The sequence below is a fragment of the Mastigoproctus giganteus genome, chromosome 13 (genome assembly GCF_048544385.1).
Source record: "Mastigoproctus giganteus isolate SK-2022 chromosome 13, ASM4854438v1, whole genome shotgun sequence".
NCBI classification, from domain to species: Eukaryota; Metazoa; Arthropoda; class Arachnida; order Uropygi; family Thelyphonidae; genus Mastigoproctus; species Mastigoproctus giganteus.
This window is the reverse complement of record NC_143587.1, coordinates 148193134-148205978: the sequence shown is the minus strand read 5'-3', so window position 1 is coordinate 148205978 and position 12845 is coordinate 148193134. Positions and strand designations below refer to the sequence as shown.

General features: G+C 38.0%; 1 protein-coding gene across 1 annotated transcript in view; it reads right to left on the bottom strand.

The window, feature by feature from the left end:
• Positions 1-12845, bottom strand: part of LOC150076513 (muscle calcium channel subunit alpha-1-like) — a 1171392-nt gene that overhangs the window by 401138 nt on the left and 757409 nt on the right. The window contains exon 27 of the mRNA XM_090387375.1: positions 9748-9906. Coding sequence (XP_090243501.1) covers positions 9748-9906 — 159 coding nt within the window. The remainder of the gene's footprint in view (positions 1-9747; positions 9907-12845) is intronic.

Genomic DNA, 12845 nt, shown 5'->3' with positions numbered 1-12845 from the left:
TTTGGCATTACAAGAATGCAAAATGGGATCACCTGCAAAATTTTTCTTCTTTTCCCTGGTCGGATTACGGTTTTAAAATTTCAGATGTCAACGTTTGCTCAGATAGTGTCAGTGAAATTATTCTTGCAGAAATGGAATCCTTTATCCCACACTCCACTTTAAAATCCCAGCCATTATTTAACCTTGGTTTTCCAATAAATGTGCTAAGGCTGTTCAAGAGAAGAATAACTGAGAGGAAAGTGGAGGAGAGATTGTTGAGGATAAACATAAAAAAGGCACCTGGGGTGGATGGGATCTATCCAGTTATATTAAAGGAGGCAGCAAAGGAAGTATGCAAACCCCTAGCCATAATTATGAGAGCTTCTTTGGACTCAGGGGAGGTACCCATAGACTGGAGATGTGCAAATGTAACCCCAATTCACAAAGGAGGATCAAAGGCTGACACAAGTAATTATAGACCTGTTAGTTTAACTTCTGTTCCAGGTAAATTAATGGAGGCACTGGTTAAAGAAGCACTGCAGGATCATCTAGACAAGAATTCAGTTATAGCTCAGACGCAGCATGGTTTTGTTAAGGGCAGGTCTTGCCTGACCAATTTGATTGGATACTATGATGTAGTCACAAAAGAACTGGATGCAGGGAATAACTTTGATATTATATATTTGGATCTTAGAAAGGCTTTTGATACTGTTGCACATGGAAGACTGCTGCACAAATTGGAGCAGTGTGGCATTGGAGGCAAATTGCTGCTATGGATAAGGGGATGGTTGAGTGGCAGAAGACAGAGAGTGGTAATCAATGGACACTGCTCAACGTGGACTAATGTTATTAGTGGAGTTCCTCAAGGTTCAGTGTTGGGTCCATTGTTGTTTTCGGTGTTTATGAATGATATTGATGATGGGATATCAAGTTTAATGTCTAAGTTTGCAGATGATACAAAGGTTGGCAGGGTCGTTAAGGACACTACTGACGCTATGCTGCTGCAACAGGATCGGAAAGGTTGAACAGATGGGCTGAGAGGTGGCAAATGAAGTTTAACATTGACAAATGTAAAGTACTACATATGGGTAACAGTAACCCCAGAGCAATGTATCAACTCTGCGGTACTACACTGACAGTGGTGGAGAATGAAAAGGACCTGGGGGTAATTGTGCAGGCAGATATGAAGTTCTCTGAGCAGTGCAGACGAGCTGCAAGACTAGCTCATGGTGTCTTGTCAATGATATACAGGAATTTTTCTAGCAGGGATAAGGAGGTGATTATTCCCTTGTATAAGGCAATGGTTAGGCCACATCTTGAGTACTGTATACAGGTCTGGAGGCCTCATTTCAAGAAGGATGTAGAGCTGCTGGAACGGGTACAGAGAAGGGCAACAAGATTAGTAAATGGAACAAAGGGTTGCTCTTACGAAGAAAGGCTTAAGTTTTGCAAATTACAGAGTCTGAAGACTAGGCACCGGCGAGGTGATCTGATAGAGGTGTATAAGGCTTTGAATGGTTTGAGCATGCTCAATGCCAATGGGATTCTTCATCTTTCTCAGAATAATCACCTCAGAGGGCATAAATTCAAATTGAGGAAGGACGGATGTCGGATAGATGTGCGGAAATTTGCCTTTGGCCAGCGGGTGGTTGGTTGGTGGAACCGACTTCCATCACTTGTTGTTGAAGTTGATAGCCTAAACAAATTTAAAGCTCAACTGGACAGGTATTTCGAACGAATGGAGGGGTGAAATGGGAGAGGGTTTTTTTTTTTTTTTTTTGGCTGATGCTGAATAAGCTTGCTTTCTTGCATCATATGCCTCTACTAATGCTAATGCTAATACTAATGAATGTTGCATATCGTAATTGGCTTGTTTCTAATTCTTCAGTTTCATTTTCTGCCTACACCAAAGCTCGCAACAATTGTAAAGCAGTTATTAATCAGTCCAAACTAGAGTTTGAACAGGCTAAGAGTAGAAAACTTGCTTCTTGCCTTTCGAGCATTCTGGTCTCTTGCCAGCCAAAGCTATTGGCCGCAACTTTTGCCCATCTCTGCTCCCACCTCTGTCCAAACCAGATGGTTCTGTTGTCACTTCAGCCAAGGATAAAGCTGACCTGATAGCATCCCATTTTTCTTCCAACTCATGTATTAATGATCTTGGTAAAACACCTCCCGCCATTCCCAACACCCTCCATTCAATGCCTCCTGTGGTCTTCCATCCAAAGGATGTCAAAAGGATTTTGACGAATCTTGATGCTAAGAAAGCTCCAGGTCCTGATAGTATTTCTCCACTTGTTCTCAAAACCTGTGCTCCTGAACTTACTACTGTTCCATGTTGCCTTTTTTCACTTTCTTATTCCAACGGTGTTTTTCCTTCTGCTTGGAAATTTGCCCATATCCAGCCAGTTCCCAAAAAGGGTGACAAATCCCTCCCATCCAATTATCATCCCATTGCAATTCCTTCTACTCTTTCTAAAGTAATGGAAAAATCAATTTACCGCCAACTCTTAAACTACCTAGAAACCTTCCATCTGATCAACGATCGCCAGTATGGATTCCATCAGTGTCGATCCACTGGTGATATTCTGTCTTACGTTACCCATTTATGGACTAATTCAATGGAAAGGTTTGGTGAAACACAAGTAGTTGCTCTTGACATCTCAAAGGCTTTTGATCATGTCTGGCATAAAGGTCTTCTAAATAAGCTTCCATCTTATGGTTTGTCAACTGTTTTTTGTAATTGGTTATTCAGTTTTCTCTCTGATCGCTCACTGAGGGTGATGGTAGATGTCCTCTGTCTTCTAACTTCTCCCATGCATTTTCTTCTCTGTTACGAGTCTCATTAGTTCATTTGATAACCATTTAGGCCTAAACCTTGAACAATATTTCTTAATAGGTATGAAACTTTTAGTAGCATCCACGATTAATTCCTTGAATGCTTCCCACTTAGAATTTACTGTTGGTAACATCGTCAGTTGATCCCAGTGTACAGAATTTAAAAACTGTCTGAGACCACTGTACTCACCTTTACGGAAGCAAAAACCCTTTCCTTTACCCCTGATGGTAATTAAATCATTAAGTAAATCCCACATCAGTACACTGTGATCACTGCCACCTAGTGGTTCCTTTATCTGCAAATTCTTAATACACGAATGATCACTGCTGATAACCAGACCAAGAGTATTACTTTCTCTGGTTGCCTCTCGAACATGCTGCTGCAGAAAACAATCATCCAATAAATCCACAAGTCTGACTAGTGTGTGAGTGACCAACCCACAAGTTCCAGTCAATATCTGGGAAGTTAAAATCCCCCATTATAAGACATTCCGATTTACTAGCCCACTCTATTTCTCTGTACAATTGTTCATTGTACTCATTCGAGTCCTTAGGCCTATAACACACTCCTACTCTTATTTTTGCTTTCGCAGTGCTTATGTCACACCAAATTGACTCAAAAGTGCACTGTTCAGCTATATCAACTGGATACACTTCTTTTGATTTTATGTTTTTCTTAATTAACAGCATAACACCTCCTCCCTTTCTATCCTGTCTATCCTTTCTGTACACATTGTACTCCCCAAATTCCAGTTCAACATTCCTTATATCTGTGTGACACCACGTCTCTGCTATCCCAACAATATCCGCCTTTGATGTCTTGACCAACACTTCAAATTCATCAAATTAATTTACTATACTTCTAGCATTGGTATACATGCAAGCATATATGCTCCTATTCCTATTCTTAGTTACCCTAACACATCCCATATACCCACCTATTTCAGGATGACTGCCATCCATCCCTGAAACCCCCAACACCCCACGCTCCAGGTTGCTACTTATTCTAATAGAAGTTGTGCAAGAATCACCTTCACCTCTGCCTACGGCTACTGTTAAACTATTAGTCCTTGTATCCCCCCAAGCTATCAGTTTTACGACCCACCTAACACTGCCTCGATAGCATCAGCAAATATTCTTGCACCCTTTCTATTTAAGTGTATCTCATCCCAAATACTTATACTTTGAATCGCATCACCCCCCTCAACACAAAAAAAGCAGTCCTTTATAATCAAATTTACAATGCTATAAAATACAGTTCCACACATTATGACCTTAATAATGAACTACAATATCTTACAAGTAAATTCATATCTAGGAAATATCCTATTCAATTAATCAAACAAACTATTATCACAGTCCAAAATAATATCAACAACCCACCCAAATGCATTTCCAATAATAATCCACGTATTATCCTCCCTTACCATAGTAATTTTGCCAACCAATTCCGCTGTTTATTCAAAAGTACTGATATCACCCTTACATTTTCATCTTACAATAAACTAGGTTCATTATTCAACTCATATAAAGATACACAAAATTACCACATTTGTGACATGAATAATATCATCTACTTAATAAAATGTCAAGATAACTGTAATGCTTGCTATATTGGTAGCACCACCACAAAATACGGTTCTACCAAAACATCAAACACACGTGTGTACTACCACTACAATAGCTTTAGGATGGGACAGTCCAACACCGAATTAGCAACACATGTTCAATCCCACAACCACACCCCTTTAGTAGATTCAGCCATTCCTATTATCAAATTAAAATCCAGTTTTAAAATTTTCCAATATGAAGCCCTAGTTATAGAATGGTTTCGCCGCCATTCCATTCTCCAAGTATTAAATTCCGAACTACCCTATAACATAGCACCGGCCTGGAATTTCATGCACCTGAGATACCCATGTGTATCCAGGAGCATCACGGGAACTTAGTCTTGTTAAATACACGCGTTTTTCTCATTCTACCATTGCCAACTGAAGATGTGTAAAACGAAAGCCACTTGTTTTGGCTATTGGCCTTCTGTTTTCAACCGTATAACTTAAATCATTTCAAATTTCAACATTGACAACCAAGGACGAAGACGTGCACTTCTACTTCCTTGCACACAGTTTAATTCTGTTTTTAAATCCTAACTTATTCCTGCTAACTTAAATTTAAAATTATCATCCAATTTATTCCAACATCAATGCAGATTATAAAAAGGTGAGTATCATAATAAATTAAATTAAGCTACGCTATTATATTGTGTCAGTTATAAATAGTACTTTAAGAGATCTACAATTTTCGAATTCAAATACATATAACTTGACAGGAGATAAGAAAGTCATATAATGTAACTCGGAGATAATACTTGATACTGAAATATATATATATATATATATATATATATATATATATATATAGTGCTTTCTCTTGTAAAAAATATGGGTGCCAGTACTCATTCTTTGCTATCAGCAAAAATTGAATATTAAAAGGATATGAAAAGTACACTGAAAAATTTTTTTTCCTGATATTGTTACTTTAGTAGTAATGTTTTTAGACAAATTACGCAGTTTTTTAAGCATAAATTTATTATTCAAGTATATAAAAAAATAAGTAAAATGTGAATAAAATAAGTAAAAAATAATAACACAAGTAAAAATAATTTCATAATAAAGTTTTTGTAGAATATTCCAAATTTTTCTTAATTCTCATCCGACACCCTATACCAGGGGTCAGCAACCTTTTTTGAGTGAAGAGCCATTTTTGATCTATTTAAAAAAAAGAGTGAGAATCCGAAGAGCCACAACTCAGCTCAAGCTGGCGGGGAGGAGTTTAAGAAATGGAATAGAGTGGGAAGGTGTTTATCAAAAAATATATATAAATAATATTTTGAAATATTATTTATTAATACTGAAAAAACATAACAAACATCCAATTAGGTACAAACTAATGTGAATTTGGTGATGAACTTCTTGAGCAAGTGTCTCTCTCAACATGATGCGACTTGAGATGCAAGGCTCATGGGGTAGAATTTTTTTGAGACTGGTCTGTGCTTGTTAACAGGAGAGAGTGCTTCTACTGGGATGAGATACATTTAAATAGGGAGGTCGCAAGAATATTTGCTATGCTATTGAGGCAGTGTTAGGTGGGTTGGAAAACTGCTAAGTTGGGGGGGTTACATGGACTAATAGATTAACAGCAGCTGCTGGCAGAGGAGAATGATTCTTGCAATGCTTCTATTGGAATAAGCATCAGCTTGGAAAACAAGGTGCAGGAAATTCCAGAGGCTGCTGGGAGTCATTGCAGAACAAGTAAATACATGGGCTGTGTTAGGGTAGTAAAGAATAGGAACAGGTGCATGAATACTTGCGTGTACACCAATGCTAGGAGTTTGGAAAATAAATTTAATAAATTTGAGGTGTTGGTCAAAACATCAAAGGCAAATATTGTTGGGATAACAGAGACGTGGTGTCACAGATATAAGGAATGCAGAACTTGAATTTGGGGAGTACAATGTGTACAGGGAGGATAGCAGGATAGCAAGGGAGGAGGGGTTATGCTAATGGTTAAGAAACACATAAATCCAAAGAAGAACAGCCAGTTGACATGGCTGGACAGTGCAATGTCGAGTCAGTTTGGTGTGATATAAGCACTGCGAAAGCAAAATTGAGAGTAGGAGTGTGTTATGGGCCTAATGTCTCTGATGAGTATAATAAACAACTGTACAGAGAAATAGTGGGCCAGTAAATCAGAGATTCTTATAATGGGGTATTTTAATTTTCCAGATATTATTATTATTAGCCATATGGTGCAAGGAAGCCTGAGACTTATGCTGCACTAGCCAAAAAAAAATTCCCGAGTTACCCTCAGAGAGAGAGCGAGAGAGAGAGAGAGAGAAGTAGAAATGAATCACTAAGAAAGAGAAGAATGATGATATCCAGCTCAGGACCCTGGGTGTGCCAAGCCCATACTCACCAGATGTGAGCCCCTGGGGTTAATTGACTGGAATTTGTGGGTTGGTCACACACACACTAGCAAGGCTTTTGTGGATTTATTGGATGATTTCTTTCTACAGCAGCATGTTTGGGAGGCAACTAGTGGGAGTAATACTCTTGATCTGATTATCAGTAGTGATTTTTCATGCATTAAGAATCTGCAGATAAAGGAACCACTAGGTGGCAGTGATCACAGTGTGCTGAAGTGAGATTTACTCAAAGAGGTAACTACCATCAGGCATAAAGGGTTTTTGCTTTTGTAACGGTGACTACAGTTGTCTGAGACAGTATTTAAATTCTATGTGGTGGGACCAACTAATAATGTTGCCAACAGCAAATTCAAAATGGGGGGCATTCAAAGAATTAATCTTGGAAGATACAAGGCCTTTCATACCAACTAAGCAATATTGTTCAAGATTTAGGACTAAATGAATGTGAGATGAACTAATTAGACATGCGGCAGTGAAGAAAAATGCATCGGATACATATAAAATAACAGGTGACACAGAAGCCTACGATAGATATAAGCTTGTCTGTAACCAAGTCACAAAGACAGCAAAGAATTCTTTATTTATGTAAATTCTAGAAGGAAGGGGATGAATCAGATTGGTCCACCTGATATCGATGGGTCAACTGTTGATGATCCTGCTCAGGTCACTAACTAACTAAATGAATATTTTGCCTCTACATTCACACATGAGGAGTTATTCAGGGAGGGGAATGCCAGAGGTGTATTAAACTATCAATAAGCCAGAAAACCTTGTAATAACTGAGAGTAAAGGGGAGGAGAAATTGATGAAGATAAGACACCTGTGGTGGATGGAATCTATCCAGTTTTATTAAAGGAGGCAGCAAAGGAAGTAAGCAAACCCTTAGTCATAATTGTGAGAGCTTCCTTGGATTCATTAGAGGCACCCATGGACTGGAGATGTGCAAATGTAAACCCAATCCACAAAGGAGGATCAAAGAGCGACACAAGGAATTACAGACCTGTTAGTTTAACTTCTGTTCTGGGGAAATTAATGGAAGCACTGGTTAAAGAAGCATTGCAGGAACATCAAAACAAGTCTTCAGCTATAGCTCAGACACAGCATGGGTTTGTTAAGGGGAAGTCTTGTCTGACCAATTTGATTGGATACTATGATGTGGTCACAAAGGAACTGGATGCAAAGAATAATTTTGATATCATAGATTTGGATCTTTGAAAGGCTTTTGATACTGTAGCACATGGAAGACTGCTGCACAACTTGGGGCTTGTGGTTTTGTTTGTTATTTGGTTTTTTAGGAGCATTAGCAACTAAGGCCATATTGCTCTGGGAATATGCGGTGGTCATTCCCTGACCTTTCCGCATCCTCCGTATTTGGTGGTGATGGGCTCAAACCCCGAGTCTAATCAAGAAGCGTGTGCTACGCACTGCTGCTCCTTCCCACCTGGCTATGGAGGCATGCACAACTTGGAGCAGTGTGGCATTGGAGATAAATTACTGTATGGATAAAGGTATGATTGAGTTGAAGAAGACAGAGAGTGGTAATCAATGGATACTGCCCTTCGTGGATTAATGTTATTGTAGTGGAGTCCCCCAGGGTTCAGTGTTGCATCCATTATTGTTTTATATATTTATTAATACATAAAAGGGTTGTCAATGACACTAATGACAGTACGCTGCTGCAACAGGATCTATTAAAGTTGAGTAGATGGGCTGAGAGGTGGCAACTGAAGTTTAAATTGAAAATGTAACGTACTGCATATGCAGTAATCCCAGAGTAACGTATCAACTGTGTGGTTCTATCCTGACAGTGGTAGAGAATGAAAAGGACCTGGGGGTAATTGTGCAGGCAGATGTGAAGTTTTCTGTGCAGCGCCAATGGTATGCTAGAATAACTCATTGTGTCTTTCAGTGATATACAGGAATTTTTCTAGCGGGGATAAGGAGGTGATTATCTCCTTGTATAAGGCAATGGTCAGGCCACACCTTGAGTGTTGTATACAGGTCTAGAGGCCTCATTTTAGGAATAAATTGGAGCTGCTGGAACAAGTACAGAGAAGGGCAAGGAGATTAGTGAATGGAACAAAGGGTTGCTCTTACAAATAAAGGCTTAAGTTTTGCAAATTACAGTATCTGGAGACTAGGCACCTGCGAGTTGATCTGATTGAGGTGTATAAGTTCTTGAATGGTTTGGGCAAGCTTAATGCTGATGCAATTCTTCCTCTTGCTGAGAATAATCGCCTGAAAGGGCATAATTTCAAATTGAGGAAAGTTAGTTTTAGGATAGATTTGCAGAAGTTTGCCTTTAGCCAGCGGGTAGTTGATTGCTGGAAACAAACTTCCATCTGTTTTTGTAGAAGTTGATAGTTTAAATAGATTCAAGGCAGAACTAGACAAACATTTGGAGTGAGTGGATGGGTGAAATGAGAAAGGGTTTTTATTTTTTTTTTTCGGCTGATGCTATATAAGCTTGCTTTCTTGCATCATATACCTTTACTAATGCTAACTTTTGGGGTGAATCAATGAGTGAATGGGAAGGGTTTTTTTTTCTTTTTGGTGATAAGCTTGCTTTCTTGCATCATATGCCTGTACTAATGCTAACAGCTGTAAACTGATTAGCTATAAATGAAATCTAATTTAGCGTTAAAATATTTTAAACTATTAAAAAAGAAAAAAAAAAAACCTGATACAGTTATATATTATTTGCATCCAGATATTTTCCTAAAATCATGAAGTTTAGTATTACAATTATAAAACTTATAATTATCCTGTAATATATTTAGTAATCAATTTCCTTAAATGTTGCCTACAACCAACTATTGGTGTTTTTGATGGTCCACCTGATTTATAGAAAGAAAGTTTCATGTATTTAAAAATGACTGTTTTCTACGCATTGAATGGAAAATAAAAATAATATCAAGTACATTAATTACACAAGAAAAACAGCTTACCTTCATGGCAAGAGCCAACGTATTCACCATAATAAGAATGAAAATAGCATACTCAAAATATTGAGATGTTACAAACCACCAAACTTTGTACTGAAGTCTGTGTTTTGGAATATATCTTCTAACTGGCTTGGCCTTCAAAGCAAATTCAATGCAGTTTCTCTAAAAAAAATCATCTGTAATGAAATGGGAGCTGAAAACTGTAACAAACATCTTATTTTAATAATAATACAACAAATTCAGATGTAAAGAATTATTTTTTATTGTTATTTAAAGGGAACCTCTCTCTCTCTCTCTCTACCTGTAGTGTGTGTGTGTGTGTGTGTAGACACACACACACAGCATTCTTGGTGCATCTATATAAGCACTCCACAGAATAGCATACATTTTCAATAGCACTGACACCAAATGACCTTTTCTTGATATACTTAGTCATGCAGACTGCATGCCATCTCTGAGTTCCATACATCTGCCATAGCAACTATTCCAGGACATTATGCACAAATTTAGCAATAACAGTAAGGAACACAAATTAGACTACACTGTTAAAAAGCAATAATTTAATTATAATTGATAATTTCAGAAATATCGCATTTATTGGATGATAAGATGAATCCAAGTTTTAGAAGAGAAATTTTTTATTTCTGGCTATAATTTTTGTACTGATTACTCATCTTTGCACTTATGAGATATTTAAGTATATTGTTGATACTGATGTAAGTGAAAAATGGGCACTGAAAGTAATTTGAATGAACCACCGTCACTGAAATGCACTACTTCCCCGATCTTCGCCCTCATTGTCAATCTAAGCAGAAAAATGGTTTGGTCATCCTCCATAACTTTGCCCCTTTTACCATTAGAAATAGCCATAAGCCATTATTAGAAAAGTATGGTGTTAATTTATATATAAAACTACAGAAAAGTATATTCTATTTCCATAGTGGAAGTTAAAAGGTTGTTACAAAAATATGATTGACAGCATAAATAATGGATGTCAGCTGATTATCAAACCAACCATTCCTATGGTAAAAATTTTCTCATTTAACAATACCTGATGGTTCTCACACACCTTTTGCAAGCTGCAGGAGATGCAGTCTTGAAAAATATTATGTTTGGCAAAACATACATTTATTCAACATAAAAATGATTAATAAATAATACTGACAATGCGAAAAGAAAAATAAGGTGACAGAACCAAATATGTATATATGCATTCACCTTTCAGTACTTATTGAAGGTTAAAAGAACATAATAAAGAGTAAAATTAATGTTGATTTACATTACTGTATATAAAAACATGGAAATCTTCAAAAAGGTCTAATGACTCTACTGAGTAAATTGAATAACTGAGAGAAATAGAGTGGGCAAGTATATATATCAGAATGTCTTCTAATGGGAGACTTTAGGTGATTTAGGTGATTTTAGTAGCTTAAAGGCGATATCGTTGTACACGTTGGCATTAATGACATTAAGTGAATGTCAAATGAAGTTTAACATTTACAAATGTAAAGTACTACATATGGGAAACAGCGACCCCAGAGCAACTTATCAACTCTGTGGTACTACACTGACAGTAGTAGAGAATGAAAAGGACCTAGGGGTAATTGTGCAAGCAGATATGAAGTTCTCTGAGCAGTGCAGATGGACTGCAAGTGTAGCTCATGGTGTCTTATCAATGATATACAGGAATATTTCTAGCAGGGATAAGGAGGTGATTATTCCCTTGTATAAGGCAATGGTCAGGCCACACCTTGAGTACTGTATACAGGCCTGGAGGCCTCATTTCAAGAAGGATGTAGAGCTGCTGGAACGAGTACAGAGATGGGAAACAAGAGTAGTGAATGTAACAAAGGGGTGCTCTTACGAAGAAAGGCTTAAGTTTTGCAAATTACAGTGTCTGGAGACTAGGCACCGGTGAGGTGATCTGATAGAAGTGTTTAAAGCCTTGAATGGATTGAGCATGCTCAGTGCCAATGGGATTCTTCCTCTTGCTCAGAATAATCACCTAGAGGGCATAAATTCAGATTGAGGAAAGACAGATGTAGGATAGATGTGTGGAAATTTGCCTTTAGCCAGCGGGTAGTTAGTTGGTGGAACAGACTTCCATCCCTTGTTGTGTAAGTTGATAGCCTAAATAAATTTAAGGCTCAGCTGGACAGGTATTTCGAATGAACGGAGGTGTGAAATGGAAGTGTGGTTTTTTTTTTTTTTTTTTTTTTTGGCTGATGCTGCATAAGCTTGCTTTCTTGCATCATATGCCTCTACTAATGCTAATGCTAAGTGTAGGAGATCTGCAGATTTACTATGCAAGTACAGGTCAATGCTGAAAAAAATAGTGTCTGTTCTGTCTGCAATCCTGCCCAGACACGATAGGATGGAGTATATGATGAGAGCCTTGTCTACCAATTTAGCCCTGGAGAGATTGTGCAGGGCTCATGGGATAGAATTTTTCTCAGCATGGTCTGTGCTTGTTAACAGGAGAGATTGCTTCTACAGGAATGGGATACACTTAAATAGAAGGGATGCAAGAATATTTGTGGATGCCATCGAGGCAATGTTAGGTGGGTTGGAAAACTGCTAGCTTGGGTGGATTCACAGACTAACAGATTAACAGCTGCAGGCAGAGGTGGAAATGATTTTTGCACTGCTTCTATTGGAATGAGCAGCAGCCCGGAAAGCCAGTTGCTGGGAATTTAGGAACTGCCGGCAGTCATGAAACAAGAAAATACATGGGCTGGGTTAGAGTAACTAAGAGTAAGAACAGGTGCATGTATACTTGCATGTACACCAATGCTAGGAGTACAGTAAATAAATTTGATGAATTTGAAGTGCTAGTTAAGACATCCAAGGAAGATTTTGTTGTGATTAGCATTAGAGTAGAGGCATATGATACAAGAAAGCAAGCTTATGCAGCATCAGCCAAAAAAAAAAAAAAAAAAGAAAACCCCTTCCACTTCACCCCTCCGTTCGTTCGAAATACCTGTCCAGCTGAGCCTTAAACTTATTTAGGCTATCAACTTCCACAACAAGAGATGGAAGTCTCTTCCACCAACCAACTACCTGCTGGCTAAAGGCAAATTTCCGCACATCTATCCTACATC